The sequence below is a fragment of the Cynocephalus volans genome, chromosome 8 (assembly GCF_027409185.1).
Source record: "Cynocephalus volans isolate mCynVol1 chromosome 8, mCynVol1.pri, whole genome shotgun sequence".
NCBI classification, from domain to species: Eukaryota; Metazoa; Chordata; class Mammalia; order Dermoptera; family Cynocephalidae; genus Cynocephalus; species Cynocephalus volans.
In genome coordinates this window covers 101,489,022-101,507,562 of record NC_084467.1, presented here as the reverse complement: position 1 = coordinate 101,507,562, position 18,541 = coordinate 101,489,022, and the positions used below count along the sequence as shown (strand labels likewise).

General features: G+C 35.7%; 1 protein-coding gene across 1 annotated transcript; it reads right to left on the bottom strand.

Annotated features, from left to right (window-relative positions):
* Positions 1-706: 706 nt before the first annotated feature.
* On the bottom strand, positions 707-17,339 carry LOC134384241 (bile acid receptor-like). The gene is made up of 9 exons (XM_063105815.1): positions 17,276-17,339; positions 15,492-15,857; positions 13,718-13,858; positions 5,388-5,533; positions 5,135-5,239; positions 4,894-4,993; positions 4,113-4,226; positions 3,292-3,405; positions 707-954 (listed from the first exon to the last, which is right to left on the bottom strand). The coding sequence occupies exons 1-9, from the start codon at positions 17,337-17,339 to the stop codon at positions 707-709; spliced, it is 1,398 nt and encodes a 465-aa protein (XP_062961885.1).
* Positions 17,340-18,541: the final 1,202 nt, after the last annotated feature.

Sequence of the window (18,541 nt, the reverse complement as noted above, 5' to 3'; positions counted from 1 at the left end):
TAAGACATTAAGAAAAGATAAGAGTTGAACAAAGCTTTGTTCTCCTTTAATAATTCATAAATGCTGTAACAGGAATAGGTTTAAAAAGGTTAGTTCCATATCCCATCAATTTGTCCTTAACTAATGAGGGTCACAAATAGCCTTTATTCCAATAACAACTGTTTCTGATAGGTAGCCTTTTTTATGCCTATAAGTAATCTATATATTTTCATTCAATTTTCTAACTAAATGAAAAAAGTGGTGTTTCTTCAGGTGATAACTCTATGGTTCCTTTTGAAAGAACCATGCAAAAACAATAACCATTGCTGCTTTTGAGTCTAATCTTTTGTGTGTGTGTGTGTGTGTGTGACCGGTAAGGGGATCACAACCCTTGGCCTGGTGTCATCCGCACCGCCCGCACCACACTCAGCCAGTGAGTGCACCGGCCATCCCTATATAGGATCCGAACCCTCAGCGGGAGCACTGCTGCACTCCCAGCACTGCACTCTCCCTAGTGAGCCACCGGGTCGGCACTTGAGTCTAATCTTGAAAAGAATCCTAGATGTCTCTCTAGTGATAGTCCTATATTCCACAAAATTTGATGAGCACTGATGATGTCTATTATATGGTGATATATTGGTAACACAGCAATCCTGTTCATGTTTTTCAAATCAATCATCCAATGATATACAGTTAACAGAAAGACAAACAGCAACACTCTAAAATTTTAGCAACGTGAATACAAATTCCATTTCTCAGAGAGTAAAGTAGTCAATTTGGGGTCCTTTGTTTTCCAGGTGCTAAGTATTTCTGAATGGTTGTGATTCAGAGTTCTCAGTTCAGTAATCCTCCCTATGAGGTGAGCAAAATGCTGTAGGTCTTCTGGATGATAAATTTTTGAATATTTATACAAAATTTGTAAAACTGGTTCCTGTAAATTTTCCACATGTTGCTTATTTTTAAGGCATGGACGATCTGAAAAATATCATCATCTTTCTTTTAATGTATATTGAAAAGTGGCAGAAGACAATAAATTCATTTAAAACAATGCAGTTCTTAAATAATAAAAATAATAAATATTTACTGAGCCCTTAACATACACCAGACATTATGTTAAGTAACTTGCCTCTATGCATTATTTAATCTTCACAATACTCTATGAGGTAAGTTCTATTATTACCACCATTTTTCAGACGAGCTTCTTGAAAACTTAGAGAATTAAGTAATTTCCATAAAGTAATTTAGAAAGGTAGGGTCAGTAAGAAGTTGTAAGAATAGAAGATCAAGCAAGGGATTACTTGAAACTTAAAAAGATTAAGTAATTTCCCATAGGTCAAGAGTAAGGCAAAGGTTCTTAAGTACCTAGCTGTAAAATGTAAGAGCCAACCAAGAATATTTTGGTTTTTTCCACTAAGGAATATTCATTTATTTATAATTATTGCTAAGTAAACTTCTCTTTCAAACCAGAACATAAAAACACAGTAGGGCTTTACAAAAGTGGAGTCTCTAAACACTTGGTTTGTATACACTCAAAATAAGTGAGAATGGAATTCATCCAGGAGTATCCACGTCATGCGAGAGGCTGCACACCTCTTTTGAGAAGCCAACCAACAATTTCTTAATGGTTAGGTGATAGTCATTAATCCAGTCATTGTGCTAGAGGTATATCACTGAGTATAATGGACAAAACTTCCTTTCCTTCTTGAGCTTTTAGCACCCTGGGTCTGAGATGAGTGGGGAAGAAAAGAGACACATATACATTTTAAGAAATAAAAATATAATATGACAGACAGTGATGTGTTATAGGGAAAAGGGGATAAGAATTTGGGGCGGAGAGGTGGTATTTATTTTTAAAAGGCTAATCAGAGATAAAATGACATTTAGTAGAGATCCAAGGTGGCGAAGGAGGGAGTCATGTAGCTATCTGGAGAAAGAGCTTTCCAGGCAGAAGACTTATCAAGAATAGTAGAACCTGTAGCAAGAGCCTGCTTGAAATCTTCAAGGAACATCTGTGCCAAAAGCAGTGTGGCTAGGGTGGAGTAAGCAAAAGGGATGGTAGTAGGCAATGATGGAAATAACTTTGCCTTTAATCTGTGAAAAACAGGAAGTCATTGAAGGGTTATGAGCAGAGGAATGACAAGTCTGATTGACATTTTCCAAGAATTGCTCTGGCAACTGTATAGAAAGTAGACTCTAGGGAGGCAAGGACAGAAACAAGAAAGCCAGTTAGGACAGTAGTTTGGATTAAGGTGCCAGGGATAGAGACAGTAAGACGTGGTTAAGTTCTGGCTATATTTTGAGGGTAGAGCCAACAGGATTTGTTGCATATTTGATATGAATTCAAAAGAAAGAAGTTAAGATGACAAAGAATTTTGATTTAGACAACTTGAAGGATAGAGATACCACTTAGTAGAGATGGAGGAAAAGTGTAGGAGGATGAGGTGGGGAAAGATCAAGAGTTCGCATTTGAGCATGTAAAATTTGATATGTCTATTAGACATCCAAGCTGAAATCTTTAGTAGTCTATTTAATGGTGTTTGGGGGAGCACTCCAGGTTGATATGTAAATTTGGGAGTGGTCAGCATAGACATTGCCTTAAAAAGCCATGAGATAGGATGAAATTGCAAAGGAAGTGAGCATAGAAGAAAGAGAACTGAGAGCTGAGACACTTCATCTTTTATCATTGTGGGAGATGAGGAAAAATTAACAAAGGAGACAAAAAGAGCAGCTCATAAAGAGGAAAATCAAGATGTGTGGTGTCCAGGAAATCAAGTGGAAAAAAAAAAAAAAAACTCATGTCAAGAAGAATGAAGTGATCAGATGAAGCCAACTGATGAAAGTGGTCTCAGAAAGAGGATCTGATCTGCTCTGTCAAATGTAGCTGATGGGTCAAGTAAGAAGAGGACTAAGAATTGACCACTGCAATCAGCAATACCAAGATTCTGAATATGATGACATATTATGGTGGAGTAAAGATGAGGGGGTGAAATCTAACTGTAGAGGCTTCAGGAGCGAATGAAAGAAGAGAAGTGGAGACAGGAGTATAGATAACTCTTTAAAGAATTTTTTTTTTCTGTAAGTGGACCAGAAAAATGGGAGAGTAGATGAAAGGAGATAGGAGGTCAAGTGGCATTTTTAAAGATGGAAGAAATTACAGTATGTTCATAAGCTTAAAGGGATGCTCTCACAGAGAAAGAAGTTGTAATGAAACAAAATTGATACATTTGGTTTCAATGAATAATTGAGTAACCACAAACTTCATGATTTCATAATCAAATGTAATCCAGATTTATACTGCTGAACGGTTTTTACCTGAAAAAAGCACGGTTGTTGCAGCAAGCAGAGCATATTCAGTATTAGTAATATTAAGTTCACTCATTCTTTTGTAGAAGTAAAAGAGTGCAGTAATAAATTCTTCAGTAATACCTAAAAAGATTAATATAAAAGTGTATTTTCATCAGGACATAGTGCAGAATCAAGCATATAGAAATTATCATTTTTTCTCAAAGCAGTATAAGAAAATAAAACATTATATCTGACCAAATTTTTTCATCCAATATAATATTTTGTACTGTGTGTAATATTACCAGTTAGAGTGGTAGAAGGACAGTCTTCACTGCAAAATTGTTCCACAGAATAAATAACACTTGTATCACCACTCTGATTGTAACAATTCAGTGTACGAGCAGAATGATTTGATATTGTCATAGTACCTAGTAAAAAGGAAAAATAGAAAGCCTGATTTTTTTCTAATCTTTTTACAAATAGTAAGTTAAATCTCTTTCAGAATTCAGCATAGCTGTTAGATGGGAAACATTCCCCCAAAATAGTAGCTTTATAATTTTTATTACTTAAACATGAAGCTAGATTAATAGTTCACATTTTATAGAGAGTTTGTATAGAAGATACTCCAAAAATGTGATTCCCATGATTCTATATAATAAAGGATAGCTTTCTTTAAAAGAGAAACAAAAGCTAGAGCAGTGTACTGGAAAACTGTTTATAAACAGCTATTGCTACACTAACTGGTAAAACAAAAATATAATAGGAAAAACAACTCAATTTTATATAATTTGTTACTAAATTTAATAGTAACTATTAACATCAAAGTTAAAAAGAAAGTGTTTTTTTACTTTCAGAGGCTGATTCCTTCTGACTGTAAAGTTGAGCCCCATGAAGGAACATCACTTCAGTTTTTGATTCCTTCTGTAATGCAGCCTGATCCTCACTGGTCAAACTTTCAAATCCTATAAAAAGAGACATAATTGTTTGAAATAGATAATGAACAATGTAATTTCAGATATAGTATTTAATATTTTTAATTATTTATTTACTTATGACATGATTTCTAAATGGTCTCTTAGAATAATCATGATACGTAATTTCAAATGTGAATAAAATTACTGATTCCACGTGGTAATATCTTGGGGCACTTTCATCAGAACTAGATAATACTCTTCCTATGGCAACAGCAAATCAAATATGATTGATTCGACCTTGAGAAATTTATTTTTAGAATGAGTTATCTATGTAAATAGGTAGCTACGTTTTAGCCAACAGCGGCTTGATTTTTTAGAACCGTACAGGGAATTTTTTTTTTTTCAGGTTTTATCTAAGAAACAAAACAAGAAATCTTAAAAAAATAAAATTCAATAAAACGTGCAACTAACCATATTGTTCGTCTTCACTCTAAGTCTAAGTCACTTGAATAATATTTTTATATATGTAGATTTTCACCTACCTGATTGATTAAAGCAGACAAAGTAAACATATTTTTCCATTTAGAAGCAGCTTTGGTGAAAAAAATAGAGGTTTTTATTTTCCTGAAATGTCCCCTTCCTTTAAAACAGGGAACTTTTTTAAAAAATTAGTTTAAGTGTTAAATTACTTTAATTTTTTCCCAAAGGTAATTACCTGGGAGGCCCTTGGAAAACTCCATTAGCCCGTGTACATGTAAGACTGCTGTCTCTGAGAGTCTCAAAAAGCTCAGTTCAGGATTTGCATATTCCTGCAACTAACCCATAAAATAAGTAAGATTGATAATTTTTTTTTTTTTTTGGCGAATAACTGTTGAAATTTTAAACTGTTATATGTATGCTCTTATTTCCTAACATAATTAATTGTAAATTATTTCTTGCCAGTAATGAACACATACAAAATTCTTTGTTTCCTCTAAAGGAATGGTATATTTTTGATGAGCAGCCACAATGTTATTAATGAACTGATGTTCCTCTTGAGTTAGTTCCATATTGTCCTGAATCTGTAAGAAAATACAGGGGGAAAACTATAACGTATACTTACTTATTAAGCAAACCATAATCATTAAAGAAACAAGAAATTGGGGGGAGAGGACAGAGCTGACTGGTACAAGGATAGAAATAAGAAATTTTATAAGAGGAAAGTCTTGCCACTTTTCCAGATCTAGTGGTGGATGATGATACAAGTTTGTTGTCTATTCCTTCCTCTCCCACTTTGATGTTAGAGTAAAAACTATTCTTCTGCTTAAAGTTCTTTCGAAGTCTCTTTGATTTACATTGGATTTCTGTGAGCAAACCTGTGATATTAAAAAATTTGTGATATAAAAATGTTTTGGGTACACAAATAACATTAAAGTATTTGATGAAACTTGTCATATTGTACACGTATATGATCACAGACTAGTCTTTTTACAAAGAACCCTTCTTTGGGGGCAAGTATGTACACAGCAATGAAATTTACTTAATACTTTCTCCTTTTCCTTCTACAACTATCTTGTCTTCTTAAAAGTACATAGTCCCCCTAGACATAAATTAAAAATTAATTTTGCATCTCCAAATTATAAATTTAGACATTTTTATATTAGAGGAATTTCTAAATTAATTATATCTTGGAAGCAACATAGGCTATCAATGGATGGAGCAGTTGAAATAACTTACATACAGGCTTTTATCCTTGATTTTTATATCATAAGGTCAAAAGAATATCTTATGATTTTTGAAATGAGCTGTCAATTTTTTCTTTATAAACAAGATAATACAGTTATACTCCTTTTATAAAGTGAACAGTTTTTATTTTTGGTCTGTCATCTTTACAGATCTTTTAATCTTCAACTAGCACCTCTACCTGAACAGCAGCAGTTATCATAAATCACTAAAATTAACCAAATATTAATATTTACCTTTCGTTATATATTTAATAAGTATTTAAAACATACCTATTACATAAAAGTATTATATCAGGGGCTGAAGTAAAGAAAAGAACAAAACAAAAGCCTTAGCCTCTTTCTAAATGATTTCATTATTTTGTCAGGGAACAAGAATACATCAAAATGTGAAGCCATTTAAAACATATTAAGTAAATATTAAATTAATTTGAACTGAATACACAAATGCAAACATAATATAAAGAAAATGAGGCATTGTAATCAGAGTGGATTAAATGTGGAAAGGTTTATTAAAGAGAAGTATTTGAAAGAGATTTTAGTTGAGTTCTAAGAAAGAAGAGCACCCTGAGGGAAAGGAAATGGCAGAGAGCTGAGGATAAACAAGGCATGGAGGGGGAAAAAATAAATTGAAAAAATCTCACACAGAGGAAGAGGAAATGGTGGTAAAAAACATCAATGGCAGAACTACTTCTAATTAACTAGAATAAATTTGGGGGAAGATAAATTATGGACTCCTTTAAAGAAAGGAGACATCGTCATGGAGTCCACGATACATGGGAAAAGGACACATTTTTAGTTACATTCAGAGCAAAAAATAATAACACTCACAGCTAGGTGCATATATATGATATTGATGAGGACTTGAAGTCAAAAGTCATCTTCCTTTCTGGGCAGCAAAAAATAAAATGGTATCTAAATGGGTGAAGAAATTTTTGAGGAGCAAGTGTTCTTAATGATGTTAAATTGAAAGAAAAGAATTCATTAGGAATAAAATAGCTGCAGATAATTGGAGTATTATCATGTGGCAAAGGAATTAAGATTCCCAAGGAAATGAAGTAGTGTTGTAGAAGCCTGTTTGTACAGGATATTAAGTTTGGCAAGTAGGAGAAAAGGGAGAGAGAGAGAGAGACCCCAGCCCGGCGCTATTTCAGCCAAGAAGCTTTATTCCACCAGTGTGGAGGGGAGACAGGCTGCTATGACCCATTACGGAACTGGAAAAAGATTAGTGAAAACTACTAAATACACTGGATATTCTCAGGTCACTTTAAGGGTAAGTGTAATATGAATATCTATGGTGATGGCAGGAACATGAAACCATTGAAAGTCATGCATTACTTTAGGATAAACTTGGGACAACCCTTAATTCCCTAGATCCCGAGAATTTTGAATTTTACCTGAGCCCTGTGCTCCTCTAAAATAGCAAAAGTTAAAGGAATCGCCCCACCCTTTTTCTTTCTGGAAAATGGTTTACTGCCAAGACCAATCTTTCTCATATGACTTAGATAAGACTCATGGTTGCTTCCCTTGTTTACCTATGACAAGGATAGACAACAGACCCTCTAAATTCACATTTTTTGCCTCATGAATGATTGGCTCAACTGTTTTATTCACACTGACCAATTGGAACAAAATACCTGTTAATCAAACTTTCTTGCTCCGGGCCCCAGAATTTTGGCCACCCTCAGCCTGAGCCAGCATATATCCTCTTCTGAGACAAGGAGATATTACATGATCATACCACCCTTTTATCCTACTTCACACCCAGTTCTATCTTGCCTGTTTACTCCTCTTTGTAAAAGAAAACCCTTTTTTTCCCAACTCTTGAGTCACTTACAAATCTTATGATCACAGCATTCTTCCTACTGCAATAGTCCTCCCCCTATTGCAAAAGTCCTTTTCCTCTCTTGCAATAATCTTTTTTAATAAAGTCTGTCCTTACTAGTCCAGTCTGTGTTTTATTTGATGGACACAGACTTAAGCAGACCTAAATCTAGAAAGATATGCTCATTAGACTGTGAACACCTCTCTCAAACAAGAGACACCAACTGCTTTAGAGGCAAGTGGACTAGCTGCCGTACCTCAATAGGAATCACAAAGCTTTAATGATGTGCAGATCACCTAATTTGGACTCTCGTATTCTATGAATTTAGAAATGTACTATGTATTTAATATTTTTGGTTCATCTTTCCAGTTCCGTCATTTCAGTTGCATTGTTATAGAATGAAACAAGGTCACATAAAAAAAAAAAAAAAACCATTGCTTTTCTTATGAAAGCTCCTTTTACCTAGTATATGGGATTTAGATACCCAGGCATTCAAATACGGAGTGATAAAGTGGAGAGAGAGAGAGAGAATCTGAATGAATGTGAATAACGTTTAAATAATGTTTATATCCACAATTCATGATAGCTGCTCTCATATCAATTCTCTGTTTTTCAACCTTGGAATAATTCTTCAAAGTTTAAAGGGAAGAAGGGTAGGTTTCTTTTTTCTTTTTCTTTTTTTTTCTCTTTCTCTTTCAGATTTCATTTATGAATTGCTTTGGGATAATGTGAGTTCCCTTTCACAGAGGTTTTCAGGAATAGGTTAAAAACAATTTATCAGGGATTGCTATGGACCAAATTATGTCCCCCAAAATTCCATAGGTTAAAGCCCTAACCCCCAATGTGATGGTATAAGGAGATGTGGCCTTTGGAAAGATGAGGTTATGAGGGTAGGCCCCTGATGATGGGATTAGTGCCTTTATAAGAACAGACACCAGAGAGCTTGCTCTCTCTTCTCTCTGCCACGTGAGGACAAAGTGAGAAGGCAGCCATCTGTAAGTAGGATGGGAGCCCTCATTAGAATGTGACCATGCTGGCCCCCTGATATTGGGCTTCCAGGCCCCAGAACTGTGAGAAAATAAGTTTCTGTTGTTTAATCCCCCTAGTTTGTGATGTTTTCTTAAGGCAGCCCAAACTAAATAAAACAGGGTTAAAGTAAAGTGTTCAGCTGGTTGGACAGGACAAGATTCTTAAAAAACTTTAGATCTATTCCATCTTTGAAATTTTAAATAATAGAAATCCTTTTGGTGAAGAACTTTGACTAAAGGGTTTTGGTTTTATGACAATAAGCAGTATAATATAAACAGAATATTGTGCTGGTGTTTACTGAAGAAGAGCATAACAATAAGAATCAAAGATTATTATAGCAGTTGAAGATAGACTGAACTAAAAAGAGAGAATGGAGAAGACTAGGAAGGCAGTGGAAGATGGCTGATTAGAGGCGCTCAGCTCTCGCCTCTAACACAAAGAAAGTTCAAAACAACAAATAGATAATCACATGTTGAATAGAGTGTTGACGGGGAAAACACTGGAACTCAGCAAAATAGTGAAGAAGACACCCCGAGATTCAGAAATTTGGGATGGCAACATAGAAAGACAAGTGAAGCATGTGACCAAGATCGGCTCAGAGCCAGGAGAGACTCCTTACTATGGGGAAGAGGTAAGCATCCTCAACTCCACCAACAATGCCTGCAATCCAAGTAACAAGAAAGCCACACAGCCCTTGCATGCTGTGAGCCCAGTATAGGGATCTGCTTGGAGCCCATATAACTGCATTATTTCAGAGGGGAAATTCACGCTGAGCCCTCCATTCCTCAGGTCCCACGCTGCCGAAGTACATCACCCTTTGGGGGGATGGAGCCAACACCAGAGTGCATTTTGCCCTGGGGCCCAATGGCCCTGGCATCTCCACATCCCTAAGGCCCTCTTATCACACCATGACTCCAGCACTTGAACCCATACAGTGCCCTGCATACCTGGGAACAAGTGGTCTTGCACAATGCAGAGCCACCCAAGACAAAGGGAGCTTATGCTTGCACTTTCCAGAGTCTGAGAGCTGACCAATCATGACCTTCTACCACTGCCAGCAGCCCTGCTCTATTTAGTGGAGCACCCACGTGCCTCTTTCAATGGCACAGAGTACCATCTGTAGCTGCAGTGAACCCGCCCAGAGCCACCCACCCAGCTGAGGAGCTGCAGAGCATCCCAGCGTCTCTCTTGCAGGTGTAGGTTCCCACCCATAACCCCAGAGACCCCACCCAGCAACCTTGCCCAGAGTGGCCTACTCCACCTGAGGAGCTGCAGAGTGACCCAGTGTTTTTTTTGGGGGGTGTAGGGTCCCAGCCATGAACCCAACAACCTCACCCAGAGTGGCCCACTCCAGCTAAGGAATTGCAGAGCAGGCTAGTGTCCCTCTTAAGGGCACAGGATCTTATACACAAGCCCAGAAACCTTGACCAGAGTAGCCCACTCCAGCTGAGATCCTAAAGATCAACCCAGTGTCTCTCTTGGGGGCACAAGATCCCACCTACAATCCCAGTGACCTCACCCAGAGTCACCCACTCCAACTGAGAACCAACAGAGTACCCCAATGTCCCTCTTAAGGGTGCAGGGTCCCACTTATAGCCTCAGCATACTTGCCCAGAGTTGCCCACTCTAGATGAGGAGCTTCAGAGTAACCCAGTGTCTCTCATGGGGGGAAGAGTATCCCTCCCACAGCCTCAGCAACCTCTCCCAGTAGCACCCATTCCACTGAGGAGCTGCAGAGCACCTCAGCATCTCTCTTGGGAGTCCAAGATCCTGGCTGTGACCCCAGTGACCACCCCAGTGTTGCCAACCCCAGCTAAGTAGCTTCAGAGCACCCCAGCACATCTTCTGGGGGTGCAGGATACTGCTTAAAGCCCAATTAACCCCAATGTGAGTTGCACACTTCATCTGAGGAGCTGCTGAGTGCCTCAGCATCTCTTTCAAAGTCCAAGGTAACTGGCTGTGGCCCTAGTAGCCCCGGCCACACTCACCCATTTAATCTGAGGAGCTGCAGAAGACCCTGGCACCTCTCCTGGGGAACACAGAATCCTGGCCACAGCACCAGTGAGCCTGCCCAGGGTCACCCACTCCAGGTTAAGAGCTGCAGAGCACCCCAACACTTCTCCCAGCAGCCCAAGATCTTGCCCATAACCCCGGATCCTCACCCAGTGTCACCTATTCCAGCTGAGGAGCCTCAGAACACCGCAGCGACTCTCTTGGGAGTCTGAGGCCCTGGACTCAGACTGAAACTACAGAAAAACTAGAAGAAAACAGAGGGGAAACACTAGTAGAAAACATAGGGGAAACACTACAAGACATTGGTCTGGGCAAATATTTTATGGAGAAGACTTTTAAAGCACAGGCAACAAAAGCAAAAATAGACATATGGGATTACATCAAACCAAAAAAGCTTCTGCACAACAAAAGAAAGAGAGCAAAGACACAACCAGCAGAATGGAAGAAAATATTTGCAAACTGTGGACCCAACAAGGAATTAATATCCAGAATATACAAGGAACTTAACAGCAATAAAAACAAATAATCTGATTTTAAAAATGGGCAAATGAACTGAATAGGTACTTCTCAAAAGAAGACATACAAATGGCCAACAGGTATATGAAAAAATGCTCAACATCACTAATCATCAGGGAAATGCAAATCAAAACCACAGTGAGGTAGCATCTCACCCCAGTTATAATGGCTATTACGAAAAAGACAAAAAAGAATAAAGACTGGTAAGGATTCTGAGAAAAGGGAACTCTCATACACTGTTGGTGGGGGTGTATATTAGTACAGCCATTATGGAAAACAGTATGGAGATTCTTCAAAAAACTAAAAATAGAACTACCTTATGATCTAGCAATCCCACTGCTGGGTATTTATCCAAGGAAAAGATAATTAGCATATCAAAGAGATATCCACACCCTCATGTTTATTACAGCACTATTCAGCCTTGCCAAGATACAGAATCAATCTAGGTGTCCATTGGCAGATGAATGAATAAAGAAAATGTGGGATATATAATGAAATTATTATATTATATATATATATATATATATATAAAACGGAATACTATTCAGGCATGAAAAAGAATGAAATTCTGTCATTTGCAGCAACATAGGTGAAACTGGAAGACATTATGTCAAGTGAAATAAGTCAGGCACAGAAAGATAAATACCACATGTTCTCACTTATATGTAGGAGTTTGAAAAAATTGAGCTTTTAGAAGTAGGGAGTAGAACTGTAGCTACTATAGGCCAGAAAGGGAAAGGAGAGGATGGGGAGAGGTTGGTTAGTGGATATCAAATCACAGCTAAATAGGAAAAATAAGTTCTAGTGGTGTATAGTAGTGTTAGGCATCTGTAGATAACAACAATTTATTGTATGTTCTTAAATGGCTAGAAGAGAGGAGCTCAAATGTTCTCATTACAAAAAAATGATAAATTTTTGCAATGATGAATATGCTAATCAACCTGATTTTACCATCACACGCTATATACATGTATTGAAATATAACTTTGTATCCCATAAATATGTATAACCAATGTGTCATTTAAAAAATAAATAAATGTTTAAAAAATTTTCAAGAACTATTAAGCTATGAACAGATATAGAGAAACCTTAAATACATATTGTTAAGTGAAAGAAGCCAATCTGAAAAGGTTACATACTGTATGATTCCAACTACATGATGTTCTGAAAAAAGCAAAACAATGGATATAGTAAAAAAAATCAGGCTGAGCCCGTAGCGCACTCAGGAGAGTGCGGCGCTGGGAGCGCGGCCACACTCCCGCCGCGGGTTCGGATCTTATATGGGAATGGCCGTTGCTCTCACTGGCTGAGTGCCGGTCACGAAAAAGACAAAAAAAAAAAAAAAAAAATCAGTTGTATTAGGTATTTGGAAGAGGGAGGAAGGAAGGAGCACAGGGGATTTTTAGGGCTGTGATACTATTCTGTATGATATAGTAGTGATGGACACAAGTCATTATATATTTGTCAAAATTCGTAGAATATACAACACAGAGTGTACCCTATGTAAACTATGGTCTTTAGCAAATAATGTATGAATATTGGTTCATCAACTGTAACAAATGTACCACACTAAAACAATACGCAAATCATAGTGGAAACTGCTGCAGAGGGCAGGGCGAGGGGCAGTCAGTATGTGGGAACTTTTTGTACTTTCCTATCAGTACTTCGGTAAACCTAAAACTGCTATGAAAAAATTAAGTTTATTAATTTAAAAAAGAGAGAGAGAGAGAAAATGAAGAAATGGCCAGGAAACTAATATGATAGCATAAGAACAAGGTAATGAGAGTTTGCACAAGGTCAGATTAGACATGTAAAGAAACCATTAATGGTACTTTATAAAGAAAAATGAATTTAAAAATCACCCTGAGATTTTGAGCCATAGAGAATAAGAGGAATTGAGGAAATGATGCCAAAATCTTAGTACTACTGTGAGTATTAAATGACATCATGTAATTTAAGCAAAAATACAGTGAATATAGAAGAGACTCAAAAAGATTACATACTCTTCTGCCTGTGGAGTTGAGTTTTAATGTATAGATATCTTAATTGTTAGTAGGCTCTATATACCTAGATCTCATGTAGGCAACTACCAATTAACATTTGGGAACTACTAATTTAAAATTATGCTCTTTCTACATGTTTTATATAACTTCAGGTTAAGTCACATGAAAATGCAAGGATTTCCAATTAAGAAGAAAATATGATTATTTCCAAAATTAGGGCAATACAGTGTAGAGCAGGTTTTCATGTGACTCAACCTAAAGTTATATAATTATCTAGGTTAGTAATTGGCCATCCTAATTGAGCAGTTGCTGGAGAAATAGCTTAAAACCAAACAAATATGTATAGGCTCAAAATGACAACTCAAAGAATATATTAAGTTCTCAGTAAAATCCACTTTAAAACAAAACAAAGCAAAATACGATGGCACTTACATTCTGCCAACATTCCTACTGCTTTACACTTTTTTAGTCTGCACTCTTGACATTTTCTACGCATGTACATGTCCATTTCACAGCCGCCACCATTCTTGCAACTATATACTGCATTTTTGGTGATGCTACGTCGAAAAAAACCTAATAATAACCAAAATTTTTTTAAATTTTAGCATAGGTATTTTTAGTTACTTGCCATTTTTGTTAATATATACCTTCATAGTAGAATTAAGTAATCAAGTTAACTAAATTATTTCAATAAAATGGTTTTTTCCCTCAGTAAGAAGCTTTGGTTTAATGCATATTTGTCTGGATAATTGTCCTAATCCTTTCCTGATTGATATATTTTATTCTGAGGTTGTTCCTTTCAATAATTCACATCTGGAAATTAAACTAAATAATCCTATCACATTAAGACAACTCTCTGTTTTACTATGGTTATAATATATTATCTAAAAGCATTTTTAAACCTATGTTTTACAGAAAATCAAAGTTCCATGAAACATCTCTCAAGGTTCTCTTAAAAGAATATGTGGTCATATAAAAATTAAGCTACAAGAAAAACCTCTCTTCTCTCTTCACATGTCCACCTCAACCTGCAAAAGTCAAGAATATCCTTCCAAACTTACTCGTCTCTCCATTTCCCGTTTTTAGCACTTCCCCAGATGTGAAAGTATTGCTAGTTTCTTTGGTCTGAGACATTAAAGGGGCCATGTTTGGCAGGGAAAGGGGAGGATCGTCATTTTCTCCTTCATTTCCTAAATCCATGCATAACGGTTCCTCTTCCCATTCCCTCCTTCATTTCCTGTTTCTGTGCAATAATCTCTGCTATCTTTTCTTTCCTCCTTTCCAAGCAATGAAGTTGATAGGCTTAGCTGATGCCCCTCTTAAAGCCCTGCTATCCTTTTTCTGTAGACACTTGAGAGTGGAAGTTTCATGACGTAGAATCAACAAAGAGAGTAAAAAGCTAGTTCAGGTTTCCAGAACTGCCCCTCATTCTTCAACCTAGTGTAAACAGCAATGCCCCGCATCTCAAGAGTAAGCAAACACTTGCCCAGCTATTCTATTCACAAAGCTATTACTTCGTCTACCACTGTCTTCATTTGACTGTTCTTTGCAAGGGGTGAGTTGTGAGATTCTGACAGTGAAACCTCACCCTTAACCTTAACAGATATGTTTACCTAATGGTATATTGCAATCATTCCCATGCTGTGTCCCAAAACTGCTTTTGTGAATAAAAGCAATGCAGGAGTGTTTCAAAACCTCAAAATCTCATCAAGGACTGTTTCACTCTTTGAAAATGCCATTGTCAATGGTGGTCTTCACTTTCAGATCTTCAATTTGTTTTTTAAAAAGCATTTCAAAAAAATAGATTTAGAATCTTAGAAGTCATTTAATTCAAATTCCCTTCAAATGCACAAGTATATCAACTGCATAAAAAGATGTAATAATTAACATTCAGATCTTTTTAAAATGTCATTTTCTATTTCAATATCAGATTCATCCACAAATATGAAAACCTTCTTCTATAAAAATATTGAATTTTATATTTAAATGTAAAAGTCCTCATCAAAAATAAAAAGAAAGGTAAATATAAATTTTATGCTCTATTTTCATGTCTTTGACCCCACAAATTGATCCCTTTAAACATATCATGGCTCTCTCTGGTTTTATTTTTCACACTTTAAAAAATAAGAGTATTCTCATGTGCCTAAAATTTCATGCCTCTTCAGTGAACACTGAGATTTCAGTTTTGTTTTAACTTTATCCTTACCTTTGCAACCTTCACAAGTAAGTGCATTATAATGATATCCTGACGCTTTATCACCGCAAACTACACAGAGTTCTTCCTGTTCCTTAATTCGCAAGGAAGAATAAGTTGGTCTGGACCTTTTTATTCCAGGGTATCCATCTTCAGCATCTTGAGCAACCACATAAGTAGGTCTATTTAATTCACAGGAACCAAGTCCACACTGTCCACTACCACTGTACTGTGGATCCAAGCTATATGTGTTGAAATGACTTTGTATAGATTGGGACTGTAAAGCTGGAGGAAACTGAGCAGTAGAATACTGGCAATAAGGTGATTCTTGAAAATCAGTGTCGTGTAGCTGATAATTGATTTGTTCTGGCAAAATATCTAGTTTTTTTAACATAAAAAAGAACACATGGTAAAGCATCAAAATTTCATAATTGTTTTTAAATTTCAAAGTGTTTTATGCTCAACAGAGTTGTTCAACATGTCCACTACATCCCATAGGCTTGCTGTCCAGCAAGATGGGCAGACAGTAAGTGAATTACAATACATGATAAATGCTGCCATCTCAGAGATATACAGAGGTTGCTCATGAGCTAGGAGAAAGGACAATAGTTGCTAATGACTTACATACAAATTCAGTCTCCCTCCTTTAGTAGAAATGAATATTTCCATGCTTCAGTAGAAGTGAATATTTGGAATGTAAGGTTTTCCCCATCTTCCGCATTTCCCTTGTTGTGGTTACAATATTTTCAGTTCAATTAGGTCAGAAATTACAGGAATTAATAAACTATCCAACTCCTCAAACAAATCAAACTAAAACACACTTTTACCAGTTATCTAGTTATTTCAAACAAAAAAACTTTTTATTTGAACTCCCCACTTAGAATACTCTAACAACCTTCTTTATCATTTGTAGCCTAATTTAAATTGCTAGTTTCTTTTTCTTTTGTTGTATATCTGGGGATAAATTTACCTACTTCAGAGGGTCATTTTAAGAATGAAATAAGACATGATATTTAAAAGTATGTGTATACTATAAAATGATATATAATGTATATCATTGTTATTATTATTGTAGAAACTCCCAAACACCAACTTACTTCCTGCTTTCAGGAGAATTACTGAATTTAAATCCAAAATATTGTCTTCAAAAGGATCCAGGAATACTTCATTGCTCTATGTCTGTAACTAGTAGTATTTGTACTTTTCCTGGTGCTGAATCACCAGGTGATTAGACTTATTCTTACCTTCAAAATTCTGCCACCAAGATGGGTAACATAATTTTTATTAAGTCACGTAAATCATTTACAATTTTACAGCATCCAATGCAAGGCTAAATGTTGCATGAATACCAAATGACACCCTAATCTAAGAAGAAAGTCTATTAGTAAACAATGTAGCTTTTTTTAAAAAAAGAAGGGAGCCCTTCTTGAATGATTATCGAAAAAGACTGCCTCTTTTTCAATCTGGTAGAATACTGGTTGATGTTACACTGGCATGGAAATCAGAGTTCAAACTGTAAAAGAAAACCACATTTAAGATTAAATTTATATTATAGCTTTAGTCTTTTTATACAAAGTTCCTTTTCTCTCCTGCATTCTGTTTTCTACTTATTTCCCTTTTACAAGAATCTTACACTATCACAGATTTTTAAAATTCATTGTTTTCTCTCATGGGGAATAATTTACAGTCTTTTGTTCATTTGTTAATTTCTATTTTTAAAAAAATCTCTGTAATTAACCATAATTTCCACAAAAAAAGTTTTATTAACTATTTTAGTGTAGTTTTTTGTTACATACCATAGCACTGCACTGGTTCAGACAGATAGAACCCATCGGATGTAGTGACATAATTATTTGCCATTCTGTGGTCCCTGGTCCAATTCTCAATACTTCATTCACTTCAGTCAATGCTGGATTTTTCAGGATAAAACCTGAAGGAAACAAGATTTTTGCAGACTATTTGAAATTATGATTATCAAATCAGTATGATTTGATAAAAGTACAATACTGTTTTTCATAAAATAAAAAATTAAGCAGAATTTATGAGACATATTTATACTTGGGGAAATGTTAATTTTTCATATCTTTAAACACCAAATTACTTAATTCTCTCAATTTCTTATTTCTCAGCTCTTTACAAATAACTTAATAAATCTTGGTAATAATCAGGTGGCTCTTGAAAATATACCAAGCTTTGGAGTTAGGCTTCATACACTGCTTTCATCACTTCCTTCTCGGTCATTTATTAAATCTCCCTGAACTTTAGATTCCTCCTTTGTAAAAGAAAAACAGCAAAACCTTCCTAGCAAAGTTGTTGGGAGAGTTTAATTAGTGTATCTAAAACCCAGCACAGTTCTTGACTTAATAATTGATTCCCATAATTGTTAGTCTAATGTTTTCAGAATCTCAGTGTTATAAATTAAGATGAATTAGGAAGAAAAATTAGACTTTTTCACCAAGATAGAGGAAATGAAAGAGTAGGAAAATAATGACTTTCATAGCATCTTTTTAGTCTTCTAAATCCTTTGTAAATATTTATTTTTCATAGCACTGTGATATGCTAAACATTAAAATATTAATTTTGGTTCTGCTTGACTAATGACAAAGTTAATTAGTTACTAAAAAAAGTGTTTACTTTTAATAAAGCCTTAAAATCATAAGCTAGTATGAGGAAAAATTATGAAAATCTAAGACTATCCCTTATGGGAAAAACTGCTTATTTTTGTTATTTCCTATGAAAGAACTCTGGAAAGAATGCATCTTTGAATAGAATTAAACAGCAAATCACAGTGTAAGAAATTGGAAATTACTGGGAGAAAATAAAGATCACCCTGGAGCCCATTATATTTTATAGCTTTATTCTCTCCATTAGAAGATAAAGACTATTTTTCACCTTTAAAAAGAATCAAAAAAGAAGAAAATGGATTTTAAATCATGCCAGAAGATATATATACATGACAAACTTCGGAGATAGCTTCTGAGATTACACTGAAAAACTTTTTACTTTGATTTATTACTCATGTGATAGGTTCATGGCTAAGATATCTATGTACATGAAGATGA